The sequence below is a fragment of the Rissa tridactyla genome, chromosome 15, assembly GCF_028500815.1.
Source record: "Rissa tridactyla isolate bRisTri1 chromosome 15, bRisTri1.patW.cur.20221130, whole genome shotgun sequence".
Taxonomy (NCBI): Eukaryota; Metazoa; Chordata; class Aves; order Charadriiformes; family Laridae; genus Rissa; species Rissa tridactyla.
The window spans coordinates 10705501-10728196 of record NC_071480.1 but is presented as its reverse complement, the minus strand read 5'-3'; the positions used below and the strand labels follow the sequence as shown (position 1 = coordinate 10728196).

Below are 22696 nucleotides of genomic sequence, written 5' to 3'. Positions count from 1 at the left end.
GGGGTGGGCGGGTGCCGGTGCCACCGCACCTCCCGCCGGGGCGGGGACGGGGCGCGTAAATTCTGGGAAAGGTCCGGCCCTAGTTTCGTTTCTGGAGTTACTGGGCAGCGGCAGCCAGGGCGATGGCGGCGATGTCCCGGTCGCCGGCGGAGCCCGGCCTGGCGGGGCTGGAGGAAGAGCTGACCTGCTCCATCTGCCTCTGCCTCTTCCGCAGCCCCGTGACGGTGCCCTGCGGGCACAACTTCTGCGCCTCCTGCCTGGAGCTCTCCTGGGCCGGGCTGTCGGGGAACTTCAGCTGCCCCCAGTGTCGGGCCACCTTCGCGGGCCGCCCGCAGCTGCAGAAGAACACGGTGCTGTGCCGGGTGGTGGAGCAGCTCCGGGGCCGCGCCGGGGACGAGGAGGAGGAGGAGGCGGCGGCGGCTGTGGGGTGCGAGGGGGAGGACACCCCCGTCTACTGCGACAGCTGCCAGCTGGCCCCGGCCGTGCAGACCTGCCTGACCTGCACCGCCTCCTTCTGCCCCGAGCACCTGCAGCCGCACCGGGACAGCCCGGCCTTCCGCGACCACCAGCTCTGCCCGCCCCTGCGCGACCTGCAGCAGCGCAAGTGTCCCAAGCACAGCAAGATCTTCGAATTCTTCTGTAGCGAGCATGGCAGCTGCATCTGCTCCCTCTGCCTCCTCGGCCACAAGCTGTGTCATGCCAGCCCCCTGCACATAGCCAAAGCCAACGCCGAGGTGAGTGGCCGGGGCGGGGGGAGTGGCCGGCTCTGCCCGGGGCACCCCTTCGCTCCCCTTCGCTCCCCCAGCGCCCGGTGGGTCCCTGGCTGCTGGGGCCGTGGAGTGCCAGGGGGCTGCTGGACCGAGACCTGGCCTTGGCAAACCGTTATCCACCCTCCAACGTGTGCTCGAGCAGGTCTTTGGAGTCGTTCCTAGTGTTTCCCTGCTCTCTCCAAGATGGCGCTCCGAGCTGCTGTGGCGGGGTTGACTGTCAGCCCCTGTCATGGGCTGGGTGACGGGCAAGGCCTCTGCGGCTGTCGTCACTGACTGCGAGCCTCCTCTGCTGCTCCCGGCACAGGGGTCACTGCCTGGCCGTACCACAGGCTGGCCGAGGGACTGTAGATGGACGTTGCTCTGTGTTCTTGTGAAGCAAAGGATTATAAAAGTAGCCTAGGGAGAGCTCCAGCACATAGATAAAAGCCAGAAGCAGGTTCTCCATGGAGTGAAAGGGAGGGGAACTTGGCTTCATATCTTACAGTGAGCACAGCTGAAAATGAGAGCACACTTGAAAAGTTTAGGTGGCCAAACTCCCACTTGTTTGGCGAGGGTGTGTACTGTTTACACTATGAAGTCCTCCCTGATTTAGCTTAGCGGCACCTTGAACTAAGGACATCGGTAATTCACATTTAAGCAATAAAATTCTCAATTAAAATGAAACCGTAGGTGAACAGCAGCATTAACCTAGTGCCCAAAGTCTAACCTGACAGCTAACATAAGGTTTATTCTTAGCACTGGGAACTGCTGTGCTGACGGAAGTACTCGGTGCTTATCAAACGAGAGAACCGGCGGCGTTCCTCTTGCCGTTGGGAGAGGTGGAACTGCAGGGAGGGTGCTGGCTGCACAAGCCACACATGTGCAGAAGGGTACTCTTACATCCTGTAAGGTTTAAGGAGCAGTAGGATTTAAATTGTTAGTACTAAATGCTTACAGGGGTTACTTAAAACTTTCTGTAAACACGATTCTAACTCCAGTAAGCATGACCTGACTGAGAGCAGACATGGCAACTGCTTCTCTGAAATGTTTTCTGATCTCTTCTGTTGCAGTCGGCGCTGAAGAAGAAACTGATGGAGCTGCATAATCGGAGTGAAAGCGCTGTTCGAGCAATGAACACCGTGAAAACGAACCAAAGCCAGGCTGCTGTAAGTGGGTAACTGTTCAAAATGCTGTCAGGTTGCTTGGCATACGCTCTCCACTGCGTGCGGTTGATGCTCATACTCTTGTGGCAGTGGCTATAGTATTGAGATTGCATTGGCAGGAGAAGACATTATTGGGAAGGAACAGAAAAGAGGCATTTTGGCAGAGCCAGGCAGCTCCATGGGAGATGGGATAACCCACCCACCGTGCAAGGGTTTTGTACCCACACATGCCGGCACACCCGACCCGTACCGGGGCCCAAACCCCTCCTTTCTTCTTGCACCAGAAAGTGCCGATCTGTGCAGCCCAGGCTAAAGGATTAGTGAGCTGTAATGGCTGCACCAGTGCAGAAAGTTAGGATGTCTCTTTCCATAAATTACCACAACGAATCCTCGTTCTTAGCTGATGACGGGCACTGCAGTTTGTGCTGGATTGGGTACGTCTCACTTGTACCATCCTTTCTGAAGGGAGCGTGGAGACTAAGAAACTGAAAAGCCGCCGGGGCAGCACTTCTGTGTTCTTCTGGAACATCTCTCGGAGGACCAGGAATAACTTTGTATTAACCAGAGGTGCCGCATCTCAGAGGCAGAAACGGCTACAGCCGTGCAAGTGGCTGTGCAGTGTCCCAACCCACGGTGTCCCAGTCCCGTCGCAGGGCTGGTGACCACTCGATGGCACGGCTGGCCTGGCCTCTGCCTGCCAGCCCTGCAGCAGGACTCTGGAGACCGACAGTAAATGAGTTTTCATCCCAAGCTACCTAGAAATACATAGCTTTGCTATTGCCTCTTTCAAGTAACTGAAGCCTGCGTGTTCCTCAAAGGCTTTCTTGTAGTAGCAGTAAGCCGTGCTTTGTCCACAAACTGTTCTTTTGAAACCAGTGTCTGTTCTTCTCTGCTCCAGGAGACACTTTCCAGAAAGAAAGATTTGATCAGAAGTGAGTTTTTGGAAATCAAAGCTGTAATTGAAGAAACAGAAAATCAGGCCTTAAAACTAATTGCAGATGAAGAAAAAAGAGTTTGCAATAAGTACGATTATATTTATGGTATTCTGTCAAGCAAGAAGAATGAAATTCAGTCTCTCAGAGATCAGGTTGAGATGGCACTGACGGAAAGTGATGACATTCTGTTTTTGAAGGTAATACGTCCTTGAAACGCGATTCCAATTCTTTGTGTTTCTAGAATGCAGAATCACAAAAACCTGCTGTGGCAGTCCTGCTCTCCAGACACTTTCAGTCAAATGCTAATGCAGTTGTGTGCAAGAACCTGCTATAAAAGGATGTACTGATAAGTACACAAATACCGATGAGAGAGCGCTGACGTGGTGTCTTGTACCTGCCCCCAGTTCAGCCTCTGCCACAAGCAGAGTGGCCAGAGGGTGAGAGAACTCATCGCCGCGAGGTGTTGCAGCTCCGTGCTGTGACGCCGTCTACTGTATCTTTCTCATGCTTCAGATACCAGTTGAGAATTCACGCATGTGGGTTGCTGCCGAAATTTTGCCATGGGTTGTGTCTGACTGTAGCCTTTGCTCCTTTGAATTGGAGAGGAATGCACAAAACCCTCCCCATTTAAAGTAACTTGGTTGTATTTTTCTGTCTGCTACACAAAGTGAGCCGCATGCGAGCTTCCATTTGTCATTTCAGAGAGCAGCAGCACTGCAACGAACATCAACAAAAGACGCTTTCGTCCCTGTAATTGAAATGGACCAAAACCTGATACATGACACTTACCATTCTGCCATTAACCTTAAAGACATTGTGAAACTTTCAGTGACTCATTTTAAGGAGAAGAAACCAGAAGGTACTGTATCACTGGCAGAACTGGCATTTTCTGCCTTGGGTTTGAGCTCAAATGAGGGATCTTCCCCCTCCAATACAAATATAATTTAAAAAAAAAAGTGCAGCAAATACAGTTGGTTAATACAAATTGAGTCTTCCAACTTCTGCAGTCCTCCATTTCCACACAAGAATGGTACAGTCTGGGCTAAAGTAGGAGAAAAAACATGCCATTGTCTCTTCACTTTTATCTATACTTGGATAAGCTGATGAGTATCGTGATACTATGCCCTTCTGGCACCGCTCAGTCTTTATTCGTTACAGTAATTTGTATTTTTATTATGAAGCAGGGTTGGATGCAGTTAGGATGTGGATTTGAGGTGAGACATAAAATGCTTTAGAGTGATAGGACTATGGTTACCCAGCTGTAAAGGTGTTGCTGGTGTAAGTGTGGTAGAACAAAGCCTTACTTTACCGGGTTAAGCAAAAGTGTCTTTTGGCCTGCGGCGTGGGTATCTTCTATGCAGTTTCCAGCTCTGCCGAGTATCACTGAAGTTCTATTCACGTAACTGAAAAACAAGATTGAAAAATGTTCTTGCTAATGCATTACTGTTCCTGCCAATACAAACCTTAATGTAAAACATCACCATTGCAGTAAAACCAATACCTGGGAAAACTAGGGCCCCTCCAGGGGCTTCTCCACACAGAACCATTGCTGGAAAAAGGCCTCCAGGACCACGTAAGTAAAGAACATCATCCTCTTCTAACTGTGGTTTTACCATTAAATAAGAATTCAAGCAGTTACCCAACAGCTGTTTGCAGGGTGATGCAGTGATTATCCGTGGCGAGCACTTTGGCATGGGAGAGGGAGGGTTGTTGGGCTGTCTGGTGATGGATGCCTCCTCAGCTGTAAAGCAGCAAACTGCCCCGATCTGGCGGTGCGTCAGCCTCAGCGCACACCCGGAGCGGTGTCGGTGCAGGCTGTACAGCAAAGCAGAGCCTCCCCGCTCTCTGGCTCTTGCAGGTTTGTTCTCACTGGTACTAAACATGTGTTTGTTTGATGGATTCGTATGTATTGAATCCTGATTATGAGCTGTTCATATTCTGGTTTTTTTTTTTCTTCCCCTCCCTCACAAGAGCATACCCAGAAAATCCTTCCCCAGACTCCAGCCATGCCGCAGATGGAGCCAGATACCAGTAAGTGGTGATTAATAGCAGCCTTACTCAACACTAGCACATTTTGCTGGCCACGTCTTGCTACAGTCTAAGGCTGGTGTGATGGAGACAGTCACCGTGGCAGGTGATGCTGGGGACTTTCAATGTTGTTTGTCCAGATACTGGTTCTAGATGTGGCACTGTAGCCTGTCTGGAGTATCTTCCATAGTGTCCTTTTAAAATAAATCCAAGTGTTAAGAAACTATTTCTGTTACTTCCGCTGAGCTCTCGACACATGGTCCTTTCCATTCACAAGTCCTAGGTGCGGAGCACTCAGTGGGGTCTGTTGGGGATTCTGGAGTTGAAAGGACTTGTAGCTTCTGTTGCTGCACCAGAAGTTCTGTTGTAAAAAGAAAAGGAATAGTCATGGGCACAGGCTTATTACCACTTGCCGTAACACGCTGCATCCTGGAGTAGAGATGAAGCTCCTTCCAGGCTTATGACCCTGTGAAACAGGAAGCAAATTGCACATTGTGCGTCATGTGTAGCTTTCCAGTGTGGGTGTATTTGTACCTGGCTTCAACACGCTGGGCTGTCAGCTTTACTGCTGCAGCTTTGGAAGAGCCATGATGATGGCTTTCCAGGTGGCATACTCTATCAGTGGCTTTTCAGTCTTAGTAGAACTCACAGTTCTTTTTTTTTTTTTTTTTTTCCCCTCTCCCCCTACCCCCAGAGGAGAAAAAGAAACCTGCTAAACTTGGTAAGTCCAACCTTTCAGCATACTTATTCTAATTTTCATTGACTGCTCTTAAAATGGTAACTACATGGTTGCCTGTGTTGGTGTATTCAGTTGTTCAGCTGTTGCTCTGAGAAGGCTCTTACTAGTCGCTGTGAGAGCGATCAAGCAGGGAAAGAGGCTGCTCAGAGATAACAGGGGATTTTCAAAACTCGACAAGACTGTGAGCAACCTGAGCTAATACTGAAGTTAACCCTGCCTGGAGCAGGAGGCCAAACCAGGTGACCTCCACAGGCCCACTCCAACCTGAGGGTGGCCGTGTGTTAAGCATGCAGGTTTCTTCCCAACTGGCCAAACTCTCTTTTCTTCTGTCGACACAGCACCAACCATGGGAACAGTAAATGCTGCTGCAGCTGCTGCTTCAGCTAAAGAACTTCTTGACAGCTTTCTGAAGAAATCCAGAGAGGAGCTTTTGCAGTGTAAGATGCCCAACGTTATGCTACTTAAAGATGAACCTTCTGCACTTACCGTGCTGGTGTTCCGTGCCCTCTGTAGTTATCTGACAAAAATACCTTTGAGGGGGTTTAGTTAGCTTAGTAGGTTATCAACTAATTGTTACAAATGAAGGAAATTTTTTGGAGGAAAAGGGGACGGGAGGTTTCTAAGTGGTTCTTTTGCCGGATAAATTTAATTAATCTTTGGTATTCTTGTAGCTTTACAACAGTAAAGTTTGCTTGGTAATGGCTTTGGTTTCCCCCAAATGGTTTCATTAGGGTAGCCTAGAAATACGATGTAACAAACTGGAATTTTTTTTTTTTTTAAATGAAATCCAGGCTTTTAAGTGAGCCCACAATGGCCTGCTTAAGATGCTATAGCAGATGGCACACAATATGGTATACCTTTTGCTGCCAGATCAGCAATCCCCTCCTCCTGCCACCATATATTTGGGTGGCGAAGGAATCCCATGGGGATGCAGAAAGGAAGGAAACTTGCCCTCCATTGGCCTGCTGTGAAACACAGAGCTGCAGTTGAACCCAGGAGCTATTACTGTGGCCCTAGGAACTGCCTGCACTGTGGAGGAGAGCAGAGCAGGGAGATAAACACGCATAGGAACAAGTGCCTAGGCAGGACAGTATAAATAAAAGTGCTTTGCTCTTCAGTACCTTCGAACAATTCATGTCCTTGCAGATGCTGCTAACATCACACTGGATTGCAACACAGCTCATAACAAAGTGATGCTGTCTGAGAGATACACCAGGATGTCCGTCTCGGACACCCCCCTGAATTATAACCAGCACCCTCGGCGCTTCACCGATTGTTCCCAAGTACTGGGGTTCCAGTGCTTCAAGAGAGGCATCCACTACTGGGAGGTGGAACTGCAACAGAACAGCTTCTGTGGCATTGGCATCTGCTACGGCAGCATGGAGCGTCGGGGGCCCGAGAGCCGCCTGGGGAGGAACAGCAGTTCTTGGTGTATTGAGTGGTTTAATTCCAAAATATCATCCTGGCATAATGATGTTGAAAAGTGCTTACCCAATGTGAAGGCTACTAAGATTGGTGTGCTGCTCCACTGCGACGGAGGGTTTGTGATTTTCATGGCTGTTGGGGAGAAGCATAACTTGATCTATAAATTCAAAGCCCAGTTTACTGAAGCCTTGTACCCTGCCTTCTGGTTATTTTCCAGTGGCACTGTTCTCACTCTCTGCTAATTGGAACAGTAAGGTCTCAGTCTTAATTTAGTTTGCCTAATAGTCAGTCCTGCAGCAAGTCATCTTTGTATCTTTTAGTCTAAGAGGTCTCAAAGATGGTTTGTTTGAGACAAAATATATTAGCTCTTTTAAGCAGTTTGGGATATCTGCTAATTCTTTGGTCTGAATCGCTAAAGCCTTTAGATAGCGATTTAGTAAAATATTGATGATAGTAAAAACTACGATGAAAGGTTTTGCAACAGACATTGATGGTCCTTCTGATGACTAGATGGTCTCCAGAGGTCTCTTGCAACCCTGTGATTCCAAAAGCAAAGTTATGAGACAGTCAGTCCTTAAATGTCTTCAGTAGCCACTGTGGCTTCTGTGGTTTGCTGTAAAGGATCCTCCAGAATTGATTTTCAGATCTAAATGTGTTTCACAGGTAGCAATAAACCCTTTGAGAAAGAAACGGGAAGAATCCTTGACAAATTCATGTTTCAGGCTTTGAGGTAGGTCTCAGTGTTGCCTTTTTCTCTGTATGCAGACTGTTGTCCGTAGTCAGGATTTAAGATACACGTGTTCTCAGTGTATGACTCCAGGAGGTAACAGAGAATCTATTAAAATCAGTAAGTTCAGGTCTTATAACATCAAGTTATAAAAGCCAATATGACAAAACTGATCAGAATGGAAATGCAGAGACTTTTAGAGTTGATGGATAAGAAATGGTGTTAGAATCATCAGGAAATAAATGACATTGACTGAGAGACTGGGAATACACCGTAGAGTCTTCAGGAAGGCATCCTGCAGAGCAGTAGCATGCACCCTGTAACAACATAGTTTGTGGGATGAAGCATTCTGTCTCATATTCTGACCCAGAACATGCTTCACATCTTCACGCTGAAGGCTCTTCAATGTTTTTTTTTGTGTGTGTGTTGAGTTCAGGGAATGCAGTTTTGGCTTGCATAGGGAGCATAAACGTGCTGTTCACTTAAAGCAGGGTCTCCTGTCATAAAGCTTTTCCTCTTCATGAGGCGGGATAGTATCTGCTGGTGTATCTTCAGTTGTTCAGGTGGTACATGGAGTCCTACACGTTATTAGGACTCTGATCTCAAGACAGTGTGCACAGTACCTAGAAAACACTGTTTCCTCTCTGCATGAAGCCTGCAGGCAGACACGTGAGTCATTTGAAACATACAGGGAATTAGCACAAAGGAGAATATATTTCCATTCCCACTGGAATGGATTTTTAATTCTCCTGGTGTTCTTTGCTTTGGGTTGTGGTATGTCTTCAGAAGTCCTCACCACGTACAGAGGAATCTGTACTTCTGCATGCTTTCCTTACAACTTTAAAACAATCAGTAGGCAATCAAGGTATTTGGATCTCATGGTTATTGGGCCTGTATCTTGTTGATGCCTCTGGACACATTGGCTCTTATTTCTTGTAGTAGCCCATGAGGAACAGGGAAGTCTCTCACACGAGACGCTTCCTGGACTTTGATTTGTAAAACTCCCCCTTGTGGGACTTGTTGAAATAAAACACAAAGCTACTACTGGCAGTTTGGAAGGGAATTGCTACAAGGCTTGGAAGAACCTCTGTGACTTTCATTTCAGGCTAGCCAAAGTGCTTTAGAGAGAGACTTGCAGGAATTCAGGCTTGGTGTCTCTCTTTTTACTTGGTTTGTAAACTCTTAGTACTTTGTCAAGGATAGCGTAAGTCTGGTAAGACACTTCCATTTCTTTGGCCGGAGTAGGATCTGGAATCGATGGTGGACCTGAAAGTGCCGTGGCTGTCTCTGGAGTAGTTGTACTATCTCAAGGGTCTCAGCTTTCCACATCACAGTCAGCACGAAAACTACCAAACTAAGCAGAACCCTTCGAAAGGTGTGGAAGGAGGATGTGTCCTGCTAGGAGCCAACAGTGACTGCAAAAATATTTTTTTTTCTGCACTTCCAGTTTTTCAGCAGTGAGGGACAGGAGCAGTTTCCTCTGAGAAATCCTCTCCCTTCAGCTGCTTGGCTGGGCCACGGGGCTGCAGACCCACTCGGCAGGCGCTGAGGGAATACTCTGGGCCCTTGGTCATTGGGGCTCTGGCAGTTTGTGCAGGGGAGGAAGTCCACATCTTCTGTTGCTTGCTTCTTGACTTTAAAGGGGGTTAATATTAACCTCTCAGTCTACAGGCTGCTTTAGCCATAGCCTGGAGCAAAGTAAAGAAGAGCTCTTACTCCTCCATGTTGGACACTGTTGGATTCTTTACATGTGACAGTGGTGTATGACCAACAGTATGTAACACAAGGTGTTCTGGATTACCACAGGCAGTGAAATAAGCCTGCCGCTGTAGTCCCAGTTCTCTTTTTTAATTGCTTTCTTTTGTGCTGTGAGTGACTAGAAAGGTTAAGAATGAGTTTCTGTTACTTTGGAATGAAATGAGAAGGGTGTAACTGAATTGCTCCACTTCTGAAGACTTGTTTAGCTTCAGAGATCTTGGATATATCAAAACATTGGGGTGATGCAACATTATATAAAAAAAAATACTAGTTACAGCATGATAACCAATGGTTCAAAAGCCTCTTCAGCACAACTGAAGTGTGTTCACTTGGCCAGTAACTATCCAAGCTGTACTGCTTTTAAACAAAATGTAGATACAAGCACATATTTTAATTATGCTTCTCTTTTTAGTACTATAAGTAACCCAATTTACCCAGTCTAGAAAAAGAACTAATTCTGCTGTTAGTAAAGCCATGATGATACAAAAGCATTTGCATATTAATGTACAACTGAGAGTAAATGGAGAAACACCCACTGAAAATATCTGTTTAAATCTTTTCTTCAATAAAACACATCAGTAGAATACTGCACTTAGAAAAATAAATGCTTATGTAATTATAAACCTGTTGACTGATCAGCCATGTCCTTCAGTATGAATACTACATGTTATCTCCTATAGATGTATCAGCGAGCCATCCTCGTCAGGGCAACAGACATAGATTTTATGCTGTCTCTTTTATGACTGTGCCTGTAACTCTTTTAGAAGCTGACTATTGTTGATCTTTTCAGCTGTAAAGTGAATTAATTGCAATATTACGAATTCAATAAAGCCCTAACTCTAAATGTTTTGTTCTGTGCTTGAAGTTGAAGGAAGCAATAAGGAAGGCAGAAATAAAGATGCTTTAGTGTACAAATAACAGGTCTTTTACTGCCTAACTCACCGAGTTAGATGAGAACAGGGGCTGGGAGAAAAGGAGGAGCGCTGCATAGGCTGTGCTGTCCTCGGGACTGTCAAACCCCTCCTGAACTGCCTCCTCCACCTGAGCTACGCACCCTTTACCGGTAACGCTGCATCCCAGCCGAGGACGAGGGGAACATCCTATCCAGTAAATGGAACTGGAGAGCTTTTCAGCTAAGCAAAAACATGGCCATCAGGTAGAGGAAGATGAACAACAAAGGACTCGGTATGTGCAATGGGATTGCTTAAAAAAAGCCTTACGTGATGTCCAGCATCTGCCAGTGTAAGTTACATCTGGAAGCAGCAATGGGTAACGATTCCTAATATTACTCAGTGAAATTGGACTAAAGGGCTTGTGGTCTGCAAGCTGCTGCCTCCCGTGGGGCCAGTGGAAAGCAGCTCAACGGGGAGCTGCTCTGGTGGCTCAACAGGCTTCTAAAAATTAGCCAAACAAAAGCACACACAAAACAAGTTAAAAATTGACTTTTCCACTTAAAGTTCTCCAAGCGAGTTCGGCTGATGAAGGTTTTGGGGAATAAACTCTCTGAAGAGTTCCACAGAGTCAGACAAGAGCATTGCTTGATCAGCCTGGCAGGTAGGACAAAAACTAGGAAAATAATTAAAAAATCCTCATCTTCACTACGTACTTGTCCCATGATGTCCCTGGGATTAAGAGGTCAATTAGGTCTGCCAGTTTGGCCTCAGTTTCCAAAGACAGACAAATAGATATTCTGAGCCTGCGTAAACACGCGTGCGAGTACAGCCTGGGTCCTGAGCAGGTACTGAAAGCCCAGAGAAGTCAGCACGCTCGTGACTCACAGGAGGTCTGTTTTCTTACTTGTTAAGGTAATTTCCTCTTGATTTAGCTTTGTGATCACTTTTTCACAGCAAAAGGAACAACAGACTTGGACTCCAAATCATATTCTCTGGGAACATATGTGAAAATGTTTATCAGGATGTTTCCTAAAATAAAACTGTATTTGGCTACTGTTTAACAGACTGTATTTCCATACTCTGTTTTGACTCACTCCCACCCCTTCCTGATTCCCTCCCAATTGAGTGGCTGCTACTTCTCGAATAATCAATATGTCAGTTAAAAACATGTCACGGTGTGGTCATTGTATGACTCCTATTCAGAGCCCGTGTCATTTAGACTTTCATTGGCAGCTATTTCATCCCACTAAAAAGTTCAAGACAGCAATTTGTGAATCTTGCTCAGCCAAGTAGAACTGTGAAAAAAAAGAAGTTATTTCAAAAGTCAATTAATTGTGGTCTGTCAGAGTGCTCCTCATTCAGTGTTTTTCCAGGCCTTGTCATGGGCTCACATCTGTCAGCCCTGTGTTTCCCAGGCTGCTATCAGATGCCGTTACTTTGAAAATAATGGGCTTATTCACACCATTTATTGGACTTTGTGTGGTAGACACATTTGTATATCATTTTACGGTGTAACAATTCCATTTACATAAAATATAGGCAATTATGTGAGTCGGGCCAAAGCACTAAGGGAGGGTGGGAGGTGCCACCATTAAAATAATAAAAGCTAATTGAAAAGAGGCAGATAATTTACGTGAAAATACCATTATGAGCAATTCTTGATCCTAAATTAGTTCAACAGATCTTTAAGGGGGTGAGTTAGTTGTATTTTGTCTGTTTGTATTAAACTTCTTAATGTTTTTCAATGTAAGAAAAGAATTCGTACTTTTTATAGCACCTACATTACATTTTAAAAATCAAGTAGTTCTTGGTGGAGGAAGAAAGGTTTTTTTTGCTTTACGTTATTTTTTTTCCTCCAATTTAAAGGGAGTATCTGTCTGTAAAGGAACGTTGTGCTTTAGAAGCCTGATCCTGCAAATCCTACTTTTATTCTCCTGACAAGGTAATTTGTGTACGGTTCCATTCATACAAAGTCAGAAACAAAGTTTTAGATCAAATTATCAGCAACACTCTTCAATGAAGTGTAACAGTTTCTCTTTTGGAGTCAGGAATATGATTCTTGCAAAAGTAAATCTCCTCGGATTCAAGTCAAGCGTTCATTTTGTGTGAACCTGATACTCAAGCAGTTTGGCTGGCCTTAATCTTGGCACTGTAATAGGTAAAGAATTGACAATTTTTCTGTAACTTCTCAAGCTGGCAGTGAAGAGGGCTGTTGCTGCGTGGCGTGCTGTGACGATGGGTCTGATGGCACACCTGGAGCCCCTGCATTCCCTGTTGGCCCCTCGATTCATTTCAGGTACTTGCCTATGGGCAACAGTGAGAGCATTCCTTTAACTAGTGAGATAGCCTTTGCTCTATCTTTAGGGAAATAATTTCTCTAACATTACTAGGATTACATCCTGAGGCAAAAGGATAAATATACTAAGCATTACTGTATTAATTACAGGAACATCAATTACTTCTCTCTAAATTATCACTACAGCATACTGAAACCAAAACTCATCACTTTGAAATGAAGGGGGGGGGGGGGGGGGGGAAAGGCATTTAGAAAAACTGCAGATATTTTTAACTCTGACTCTCCATGACTATTTTGGAAGCCTTGCTAGATTTCAACAGAATGTGATGAAGACCATTAAAAAGGGAGAACAGGTGGACTCTTGGTCAAGGACAGAAAAAGAGAAAAAAATTATTCCTCTTCCCATGTTGAAGTTAAGCATAGAAATCTCAGTGCAGAGTGAGCTTGCGGGAGGGTGTGTTAAAACGTGGTCTCTCTCACTGACAGCAGAAGGTATGAGATATTTGAGTCAGCGGCAAAGCACAGCGTAAACCCCCGATTTGGAGACTTCGGCACACAGCTCCTATGGCTTCCCTGTAGAACTCTCCAAAAGCCACGGCTTTGCCGTTTCATACTGTGACAGATTTGTCATCCTACTTTGTTATACAAACAGAGCTCTCATCCTTTTGTTGGAGACAAAAGTTGAGCTTACACTTCAGCAAGAAATATTGAAATGTTTACCTTAAAAATAATAAACGAATTGGAGAAAGGGAGTGAATGAGTCAAACCTCTAACAAAGGCAATAAGCCTGTATTCATGTAATTAATGTCCTCCAGAACGGTGTGTTGAAAATTCAGTGCATTCAGAAGTGCACAGAAAAGGCAAGGTAGGCATGAGGAAAAGACCAACTGCGTTCAAAAAGGGCCAAATCCACCCTGGTGTAAGCAGGCAAGCCCCCATTCAAAGCAGTCAAGACAACTTAGCCCCCAGTGCCTATTCATGAACTGTTACTTCACCGTGTTGGTCCAGTCATTCAAAGCCTCATTAGAGATTCTTGTGGTTCTTTTGTCTTTCAATGAACGAGGGAAACTTCCCATTCCTCTTTTGATTCTCTATCTACACATCAGGCACGAGTCCAGCAAAGAACAAATGATTAAGTGCATAAAGAGCCCTGCTGCTTTATGAAGTGTTACAGATCAGAAGGATTATGGAAAAGGCTTCACTTCCTTCCTGGAAGACACTGAAAGACTTCAGCTTGCGCTGCTGAAGGGAAAAATGTTCAACGTGCTTTCCTCCGTAAAGATAATTCATTGGGTTAAATTTAACCACAGTAAAGAAAGAAGATCACTTGTCTGCTTGCAGTTGTTCACAAATGTGTTTTGACTGTAACTTAGGTTCCCCCTTCGCCATACTAGGTCTAGCTCAAATCTTAATGTCAGCACTAATGAGAGCTGGCACCCAAATTCCACCAAGCATTGTCTCTCATTGTCTCAACTCCCCACATGTGAGACACTGCTAGTATTTAACCCCTTCTGACCCAATTCTCCTATACGCAGAGTTGGAGAAATTGATCCCCAAAGGCTGAACATGGATAAACATACCTGGAGCCCCTATATTCCCTGTTGGCCCTATTTATCCATCTTAGAGGGAGGAAAATCCCCAGAGTTTTTGAGAAACAGGTGAATGAAGGGTTTGTTTAGTGCCATATGTGGTTCTTGAACACAAAATTACGAACTCCTGGGATGTGGAACTTCCCGTAATAGATCTCTGGAACTGTACTGATTATGTCTCCTTTAGGACATCTAGGACTCCTGAAAAGTTTTGCCGTCTATGTGGAGACCAAGCAACAGAACAGGCCTTACATGGAAGACTGCCGCTTTATGGAAGATGCTGACTAACCATTACGTGTGAATTATGGTCAGCTGTAGCTTAAACACTTTGCTGCTGTTCCTCACCTCTCTACCTGCCAGCCCACCTTCCTATCTTTATACACTGGCTGCTTTTTTGACAGTCTGAATGCTTCATGCCTTTGATTCAATTGGTCTCTGCCCGTTTGCAAGGGGGGCAAATAAAGCAGTGTGGGTGAATTTGGGATGCATTCAGTGACATACGTACCGAAGCAGTGGGCATTACAAGCTGCTTGCATTAATGTGTTTTGTCTCTGTTCAACCTCTTGTCTGAGAAGACCAAAATGAGCACGTAAATGCTTTATACATAAGCAAGCTAACCCAGCCAGCGCGAGGAAGAGTATTCCCCTTTAGTTTTTATTCTCCTGTGGCTAAAGAAAGGACTCTATTGTTCAGAGTAGAAACTACGTGAGGTAAGGCGCCAGGGAAGGAAACATTGCTTGCTGCCCTCGAAACTAAGTACTTGGAAAACCACAATATCACTCTAGGCTGACAGAGCTTAAGGCACTGGGAGACAAAATTGAAATGCCCTGACCTAACCACAGCTCCTTGCTGTGATAACGGCTGTCCACCTTGTCACATTAATAAAGTCACTGAAACTAAGAAGTGTATGACCTTATCTTATGTTACTCTTCAATTGCTTTACTGCTCTTGTATTGATTCAGATTTTCCATCTTATCCCAACAGAAACACTACCTGCTTTGCCGCAGTTACTCGTGTCTGTATCTAAACATCCTCAGTCCTGATGTCAGAAAGAATTTGAACCTGATGTAACAGCAGTAGCACGACTGACTTTAGCATGGCAGAACTTTTTTTTGAGTGTGGGCACTGTATACATTACATGTTTTTCCCCAGAAAAGTCAGAATATTTGTTTAAAATGTGAAACAAATGAAAACAAAAAAGATTTTCTCCAAAAAAGCTTTTTACCCCACCACTTGGAAACATGCAGGTACCTCTACTAATTACTGGTATCAAGGCAGTTAACTTTATGCAGTCTAGGGAGATTACAGTCAAACAGAATTAATATATACAACATGCACAATCTCTAATAAGCTCTTCATTATTCTCACCAATTGCAAGGATTTCAAGTTGCTCATTGCAAGGCTGACAAGCCCACAGAGCTGTGGATTAAATCACCAGATCACATGCGTTTTTAAGTATGTTGTTTCACTTCGTGCTGGGTTATTTCAGCTTTTCAACCTCTCATTCACCAAACTACTTATTTGCTTTAAAAAGAACACATTATTTCAAAGGGATGGTGGTCTACGAAAGCAAATATTAATTACGACATTAATGCTACAAGAAACAGCTAAGGCCCCTTTAAAAGGCAAAACCCCACACAGGTTTGACATATACAAATATACAAAACAAGAAGAAAGGCAGTACCTCCAATCTATACTAAAATAACACACTTTATCTCCAATTTACAGTGCAAATACCACCCAAAGGAGAGTACTCCATTTAAAATCTCACACGTAGCACTGATCTCCAGCTCTCAAAACCCAAGTACTCGGATATCCCTGTACATCCTCCAATACAAGGGCCAGTTCATGTGGGTCCGTTCTCTAAACACAAACGAGAGCCAATTGTGGACCCAGTGCTAAGAATACCAAATATTACATTCTCATGCAGGCAATGCTACAACCAAAACTTCTGATTATTTCAATGCATTTCCCAAACACCTTCTCTCCTCCGGTAGGACAGAGTGCCAGTGTTCACATTAGCTAAAGTGCAGTATCCTTCATTGACCTGTTTGCACGGGGAGCAAAATCAGTCAACAGAGCGCTGCAGAATTACCTCAGCTGTGATTTTGCCCTGGAGGGTTAGTTAACCTCCCCGCTAACAAACAGAAGACAAAAAACCTGGCAAAGCTGCCAATTGCCTGAAGGTTTAGTAACTATGGCTAAGACTATAGTTAGCATTCATCTTGGCAACTTGGAAGTGATGAAGTGGTGAGATGGTCAGAAATTATCTTGTTAAAAAAAAAATAAAAATTAAAGAAGCCATTTGGAATGGAAATCAAGTAGAGATGGGGGAGGAGAGAAAAAAATCTAGAGAAAAAGCACATAGTATGCATACAGAAGAGAAGATGTTAGAGAGAATTTTGTAATACTGAGCACAAGCTGCTTTCTATCCACAAAAAAGACACATTTCAAAATTCAGAGTTATTTTGTGAGGCAAAGATGTGAAGGAGAAACTAATGCAAATGTGGATTAAAAGGCAGAGTTCACCGGGCTCACAGAGCCATTATCTTCAGGAAATTCTCCAGGCCCCAGTTTTGGTGAAATTGTTAGCTTTAGTCCTTGGTTTTAACTCTGCTTCAGACCCAGTATCCAAAAACCAGGCTGAAATTTTTCAACTCTCGACTCCAGTGTCAGTGCTGTCAGTCGAGCTGAAACTCACATGGGTTCGCTCCTCTTTCTCTGGCAGCCCGGTAAATGAACAGGAAATCTTTAAAGCGAGGAGCACAGCCCAACCAAGCTTCGCCAAAGTGTTCCTTTCCAGTGAAAAGGAAAACTCCACCTCCCTTCTTCACCTTGCACTGTAGCAGGGTTCGGATAGGGCCTCGCCGTTCACCACTTGCTTCATCCTGCTGGAAAATTCTGTTTTTCTGTCTGTAGACTTTCTGGACACTGACATCAACCTGTGACATGTGGTTCTCTGAATCGTGGGAAACGTTTCGGATAGATCCTTTCACCACTAGATGTGAAGAAGACAGGAGGTGGTTATGGAGCAGCAGGTAAGTAGGTCAGGTACTAGGATGAATAACTGGAGAATGAAACAATTGGAGAAGCAAATTTGTTGTGTAGTTTACACGCCTACCACCTACAGAGGGGCACATTTCTGAGCTTACATTGCATCCTTTACACAGAGGATCCCTATACTAACAGTGCTATGTGCTTGGAAGCATGCTTTATGACTACTCAAATATGAGGAAAAAGCATAAAACTTGTTTGATAATACAAAGCAGCAGTAAAGGATAAAAAAGCACGTGAAAGAGGTCAGCTCAGGGATTCAGTTTTTTCAGTCTCTGTTCCAAGAGCACGACCGTCACAGACTACCCCCTCCCTGTCTCCAGGGGACTCTGAAGTTTTTGATTTGACAGCAGTAACAGAGTTTGATGCAAGAAAAATTAGAGTATTATTTGTTTCGAAAAAGTAAGAGCTTGTTAAACATTTTTTGGTTAAAGGTTTGTGATTTTCTCCCTCAAAAGAAAAGGGCATTCATCCATTCATCAAAAGACACTTTGGGAGTTGATGAACAACATGCAGAACTTTTAAAGTGGCTTTATCTGAAGCCGTATTTAGAAATCACATAGCATACACGTACCTCCTTTCCCACAGTGATCCTAGCTGTTTTCCAGGAATGAAAGCGTAATAAGCCATAGTCTTCCTGACTGAAAGCATCAACTGTACAGAGAATGAAACACCCCATCTGACTGTGTTTGCTGTCCTGAAGCCATCTTTCTCATTCTCACCGCCCCCTTTCTTCTATTAACTAAATGAATTTCAATCCCATGCCCAGAGAAGGCTCAGAAAGAAACATGCCACCATTTGAGCGAAGAGCTCCTGAGCAAAGGAGAGGGTACCAATGTGACGGGAACATCACCATGCTTCAGCCACAGAATTCTTTCATTTAGGTTTGGAGAACTCAACAACCCAAGAGGCAGAAGTTTATTTCTGAAGTTTCTAAGAATTTCCTCATCTAATTCAATTTCCAAGGGAATCCAGAATTTTGCCTAACAGATGTCTCTGCTCTCCCTCTGTTTCTCTCTGTGCTTGATTATTTTTAATCAGATGCAGACAAGTCTATTGACAAGCTATAATGCGCTTGTTCCTGGTGCTCCAAGTTGCTCCTGTGCTGCTCAGGGCCCAGTGACTGCAGACCTCCGTCTTAAGAATAACTATAAAGGCCCTATTCACTCCCAGTGTCATTTACACTTTCATTAGCAGCTATTTTCTCTAATCAAAAAAGTTGATGATAGCGATTTGTGAGCTTAGGGCAAGGAAGTCAGGCCATAAATAGAGTCAGTTCAAAGGGCCATTTCTTCTGGTCCGTTGCTGCTGCGAGTGTAAGTGCTCCATTGTGTGCCTGGGCCCCGCATCTGTCAGTCTCTGGTCTTTCAGGCAGTGCGGCGGGAGCGCGCCTGGCATGGGAACTGGTAACTTCATCAAGGAGAAACAATGGGCTGGGTTCCATCAGTTAATTTAGAAGAAGAAGAAAAATGACCAGCTCAGGAGCACTCTAAAGTAAGCGTGCTCTAGACTCTGTTCTTGTATTAGAACAACGATGTTGGCGTGTGATTTTATCAGTAGCCTTGAAGTGTGGCAAACTTGGTAAGAAAGCAGTATTTTGGGGGGTTGTTTTAAATATTGAATAGGGGTAAATATAATTCGTGAGTTTATCTCTTTACATGGGTACATTTACAGCAATATAATTGTGGCCACATGGAGAGGCAGCTCAACAGCTTTAGCTGTACAAAGAGCTACAAATTTTCATGCGCAAAACTATGGGAATACAATGAACAATTCATGATCAAGAGAAAAAGAAAGTTTATATTGCATTATTAAGTAGAGAAAATGGGAAAAGATTTTAACGTACCATCAAACCAGTACTTATTATTTCATAGAATCATTTAGGTTGGAAAAGACCCTTGGGATCATCGAGTCCAACCATCAACTCCATTCTACAAAGTTCTCCCTTACACCATATCCCTTAACACCACATCTAAATGAGTCTTAAACACACCCAGGGATGGTGACTCCACCACCTCCCTGGGCAGCCTATTCCAGGCTTATTTCTTATCTTACAGAATATTAACTGCTTTGTCTTCTCATAAGGCATGAAACAGAACCGGTATATCACTGGAGGAAGTTTAAATCACCTAAAGTCCTTATCTCAGTTACAAACAACTCACTACTTTTATAGAAAAAAAAAACAAACAAGGAAGTGTGCAAGTTGTGAGGGAAGAGAGAGGGCATATTCATCATAGGGGAAAAGAAAACCAAACCAAACCACAGATGAAGGTAATAAAAAGGAACATACTGATCACGTATAACCTGGGTGTGTATGTGTGTCTGCACACACCTGACTTCGCTGCGTGTGAGAGCCAGCAGCACACCTGTGAGAATTACTTCCAGTTCAGCGTTCGATCATAACCTTTCTGCCCAGGGGAAATGGGAACAGTGAAATGAAAGCTTCTCCCTTCTAGGTTTCATTTATTTTCCCCATTCTAATGCTTTTTCACACAGATAGTTTCTTTCTCAGATCAGAGAGCACAGTCATGCTGCTATTTTAAGAAAATAAGTAAATAAATCCAACTAATCAATGCATAATTAAAGGCTGAATGACTTCCCTTTAGTCAGCTTACCAAAATCACTGCTGCAAATGGCCAAAAGAAGTTCCACGTTGTCACAAGGACGGCACATAGCTAGAAAAAAAGAACAGTTCGTTACTTATAACATTACACTACGTATCGTTGCTGAAGATCTGATGAATTATGAGAGGAAACGGGGCACAGCACATATGCCCAGGACGGAGCGGGCTGCTAATGGAGAGACAGAGTTTATCATTATATCACGGTGTTCTCTCCCATGAATACAGGATGTCCCTTAAGGTAGAAATCTGAAAACATCCTGCACCCATCAAACGGTCAGTGAGCTGGCAGAAGGACGTCCCTTGCCATAACAAACCTCTCAACCCAAAACAGCTCTGTCGCTAGAGATGCAAGATCACGTATCGGATGCCACCTCAGATCTGCCCCAACAGCAGAGCCCCGAGGCTGGCCCTGCTCCTACCTTCCACCAGGGCCATCTTTTTGAAGTCGGGGCCAGCAGCGCTCTGGTTGCTCAGCAGCTCATACTGGAAGCTGGCTGTCCGGCGGCTGATGTCCCTCTGTGGGCTGGCCTGCAGGAAGAGGGCCACTCGTTGCGGTGTGTGGGCACTGAAGCAAGACACATGGTGGGGTCGAGCCCCTTCTGCCTCGCTTACCACCAGGTGCAGCTGCCCAGCATGCTCCACGTAGATGCTGGCACCCTGGAAGTCACTGGCAGGCTTGATGCAGACAGTGGTGTGCTGGTCACTGGAGAGGTTGGGCTCCAAAATGACACGCAGAGCTCGTGCTGGGTACATCCATTCCAGGGAGCCCTCGGTGCAGCGCAGATGGACCTGCTCCACCGCACGGGAACGGGGCTCCCAGCTCAAACCACTGCCAAGACAATACCATCAGTCCGTCACTGGTGATAGCCACGGCACATGCAGAAGAGCCCAGCAGTCACTGCCACACTGGCTGCCCAGCAACAGATCCTGCACCCAACTCTGACCCTCTGCTAATGACTCTTAACTTCTCCCAGCTGGAGACTTTCCCTCCCATCACAGCTGCAGGGCCAGGGGAAAGGAGCAGGATTGCTCACACCTGGAGCTGCACCAGGGCATGGGGAAAGGAGCCTCAGCCCCTTTCATCCACCTGCAAATCCCTGCTTGGATGCCCGCGGCATCCAGGAAAACGGCAAGAGGGCAACTTCTCCCTGCTGAATAGCAACAAGGACTTTCCATGCGATAGCACCGGCCGACACTCGGCTCCCTGGAAAATCCCACCTACATGCGGGTAGGGGTGAGAGCCGCTGACTCGCAGCGGAAGCTGCACAACGAGTACTGATGTTACATCTGAAAAACTGGGGTTAGAAACCTAAATTTCTATTAACGCTTCTTGTAAGATTTCATCAAAAAACGTTCGTAATCAAAGCAGGCGGCACTGGCCCTGCTCTGGAGCTCTTGCTCAAGCTGGTGCAAATTCATTGCTTTCAGAAAAGTTACTTTTGCTTCTGTCACTTATGAAAATCAAATCCATAACAGCAGAATTACTTAAAGGAAAAGACAATAAAATGCAGTGGAAAGAGATAAGATTTTCGAGAAAGCTTTGTTGCGTGTTTTCCCGTGAAAGTCACAATAGAGGAGCCTCCGGCAAGGCGGAGCTGCCGCCCTTCCTTCGCCGGGAGCGGCCGCTCCCTTTCCGTACCCCACGGCTGAGACCCCCCGGACCCGCCGGCCCCTGGGACCCCCCGGTTGATCGGAGCCCCCCCGCCTCCCCGGGCCGTTCTCCCCCCCTACCTGCCCCTCCAGCTGCAGCGGTCGGCGGCTCCCGGCCGCTGCCCGCCGCCCGCCAGCAGCAGCAGCCGCAGCAGGGCCCGGAGGCAGGGCCAGGGCCAGCCCCGCGCCGCCGCCATGCCGGGCCCGCCGAGAGCCGCCGCCGCGCCGGGCCGGGCTATAAGGGCGGGCGGGAGGCGGGGGGTGCCGGGACCCCGCCGCCCCCCCGCCCCCGGGTCGCTCCGCGAGCACCAGCCGGGCGGGCGGGGACCCCGGCGGCGGCAGAGGGAGGCGCAGACCCCCGCACGGGGTTGGGGGGGGTACAGCGGGGAGGATGCTTCCCCATCGCATCGCTGCTTTCTTACCGCTCCCCGCATCACCCGGGCCAGGCAGCCCCCCCGCCCCTGCTCCTTAAAACATCTAAAAGTGATTAATAACAGCTTCTCATTGCAGCTCAGGAACACACAAAAATCGCGTCAACGTAATCAAAGCAAACACTGAATGACTGATGGAAATTCAATAGTTTTAACTTCTGCTTTCATGACTACCTTTCAGGGGTCCGTGCACCAGAAAGCACAACGGCCCGCAATTATCATGCTAAAAGCCAGGCTGTGCCTGCCAATAATTAGATTTCTATATGCATTGCCCTTTCCATATTTCCAACGAACAACATGGGGAGCTGCTCTTTTGCAGGTCTGAGAGAGCCAGGCTCTTTTCTGCAGTTCTTAAGCGTGGAATCGGGATTTCGCAGTGGGATGGGGACAATGGCCCTCAGCGCTGCTGGGTGGCACATGCTGGGATGCACAGGGCATTGTTCCCCATCAGCGCGGCAGCACCCGCGGTCACCAGGACTCTCTGGCCATCTGTTACCGTGTGGCGAGCAGCGTGGTCTCACATTGCCTACAGATGCCCAAGGAAAGAGAAGCGCAGTTTGCCCGGTGCATTTCTGCAGTTGGGGCTCTTCCTTAAGAGGAAGATACACTCGCTAGAGGAGATACCCTGAAATTGGA

The 22696-nt window shown here is 46.0% G+C and overlaps 2 protein-coding genes across 3 annotated transcripts; one reads left to right on the top strand and one right to left on the bottom strand.

Annotated features, from left to right (window-relative positions):
• The first annotated feature begins 71 nt into the window (after positions 1–71).
• TRIM25 (tripartite motif containing 25) lies at positions 72–10368 on the top strand. The gene is made up of 9 exons (XM_054221477.1): positions 72–734; positions 1820–1915; positions 2811–3044; positions 3550–3706; positions 4337–4420; positions 4819–4878; positions 5570–5596; positions 5953–6051; positions 6761–10368. Exons 1-9 carry the CDS (start codon positions 123–125, stop codon positions 7279–7281), a joined length of 1890 nt encoding a protein of 629 aa, XP_054077452.1. The 5' UTR covers positions 72–122; the 3' UTR covers positions 7282–10368.
• Positions 10369–13019: 2651 nt separating this feature from the next.
• LOC128918170 (meteorin-like protein) lies at positions 13020–21832 on the bottom strand. Of its 2 annotated transcripts, XM_054222063.1 has the most exons (5): positions 21711–21832; positions 20592–20808; positions 20399–20507; positions 19972–20031; positions 13020–17300 (listed from the first exon to the last, which is right to left on the bottom strand). In XM_054222063.1, exons 1-5 carry the CDS (start codon positions 21824–21826, stop codon positions 16984–16986), a joined length of 819 nt encoding a protein of 272 aa, XP_054078038.1. In that variant the 5' UTR covers positions 21827–21832; the 3' UTR covers positions 13020–16983. The 2 variants fall into 2 exon arrangements, with proteins under 2 accessions (XP_054078038.1, XP_054078037.1); XM_054222062.1 differs by having other exon boundaries at positions 20399–20808.
• Between the last annotated feature and the right edge of the window lie 864 nt (positions 21833–22696).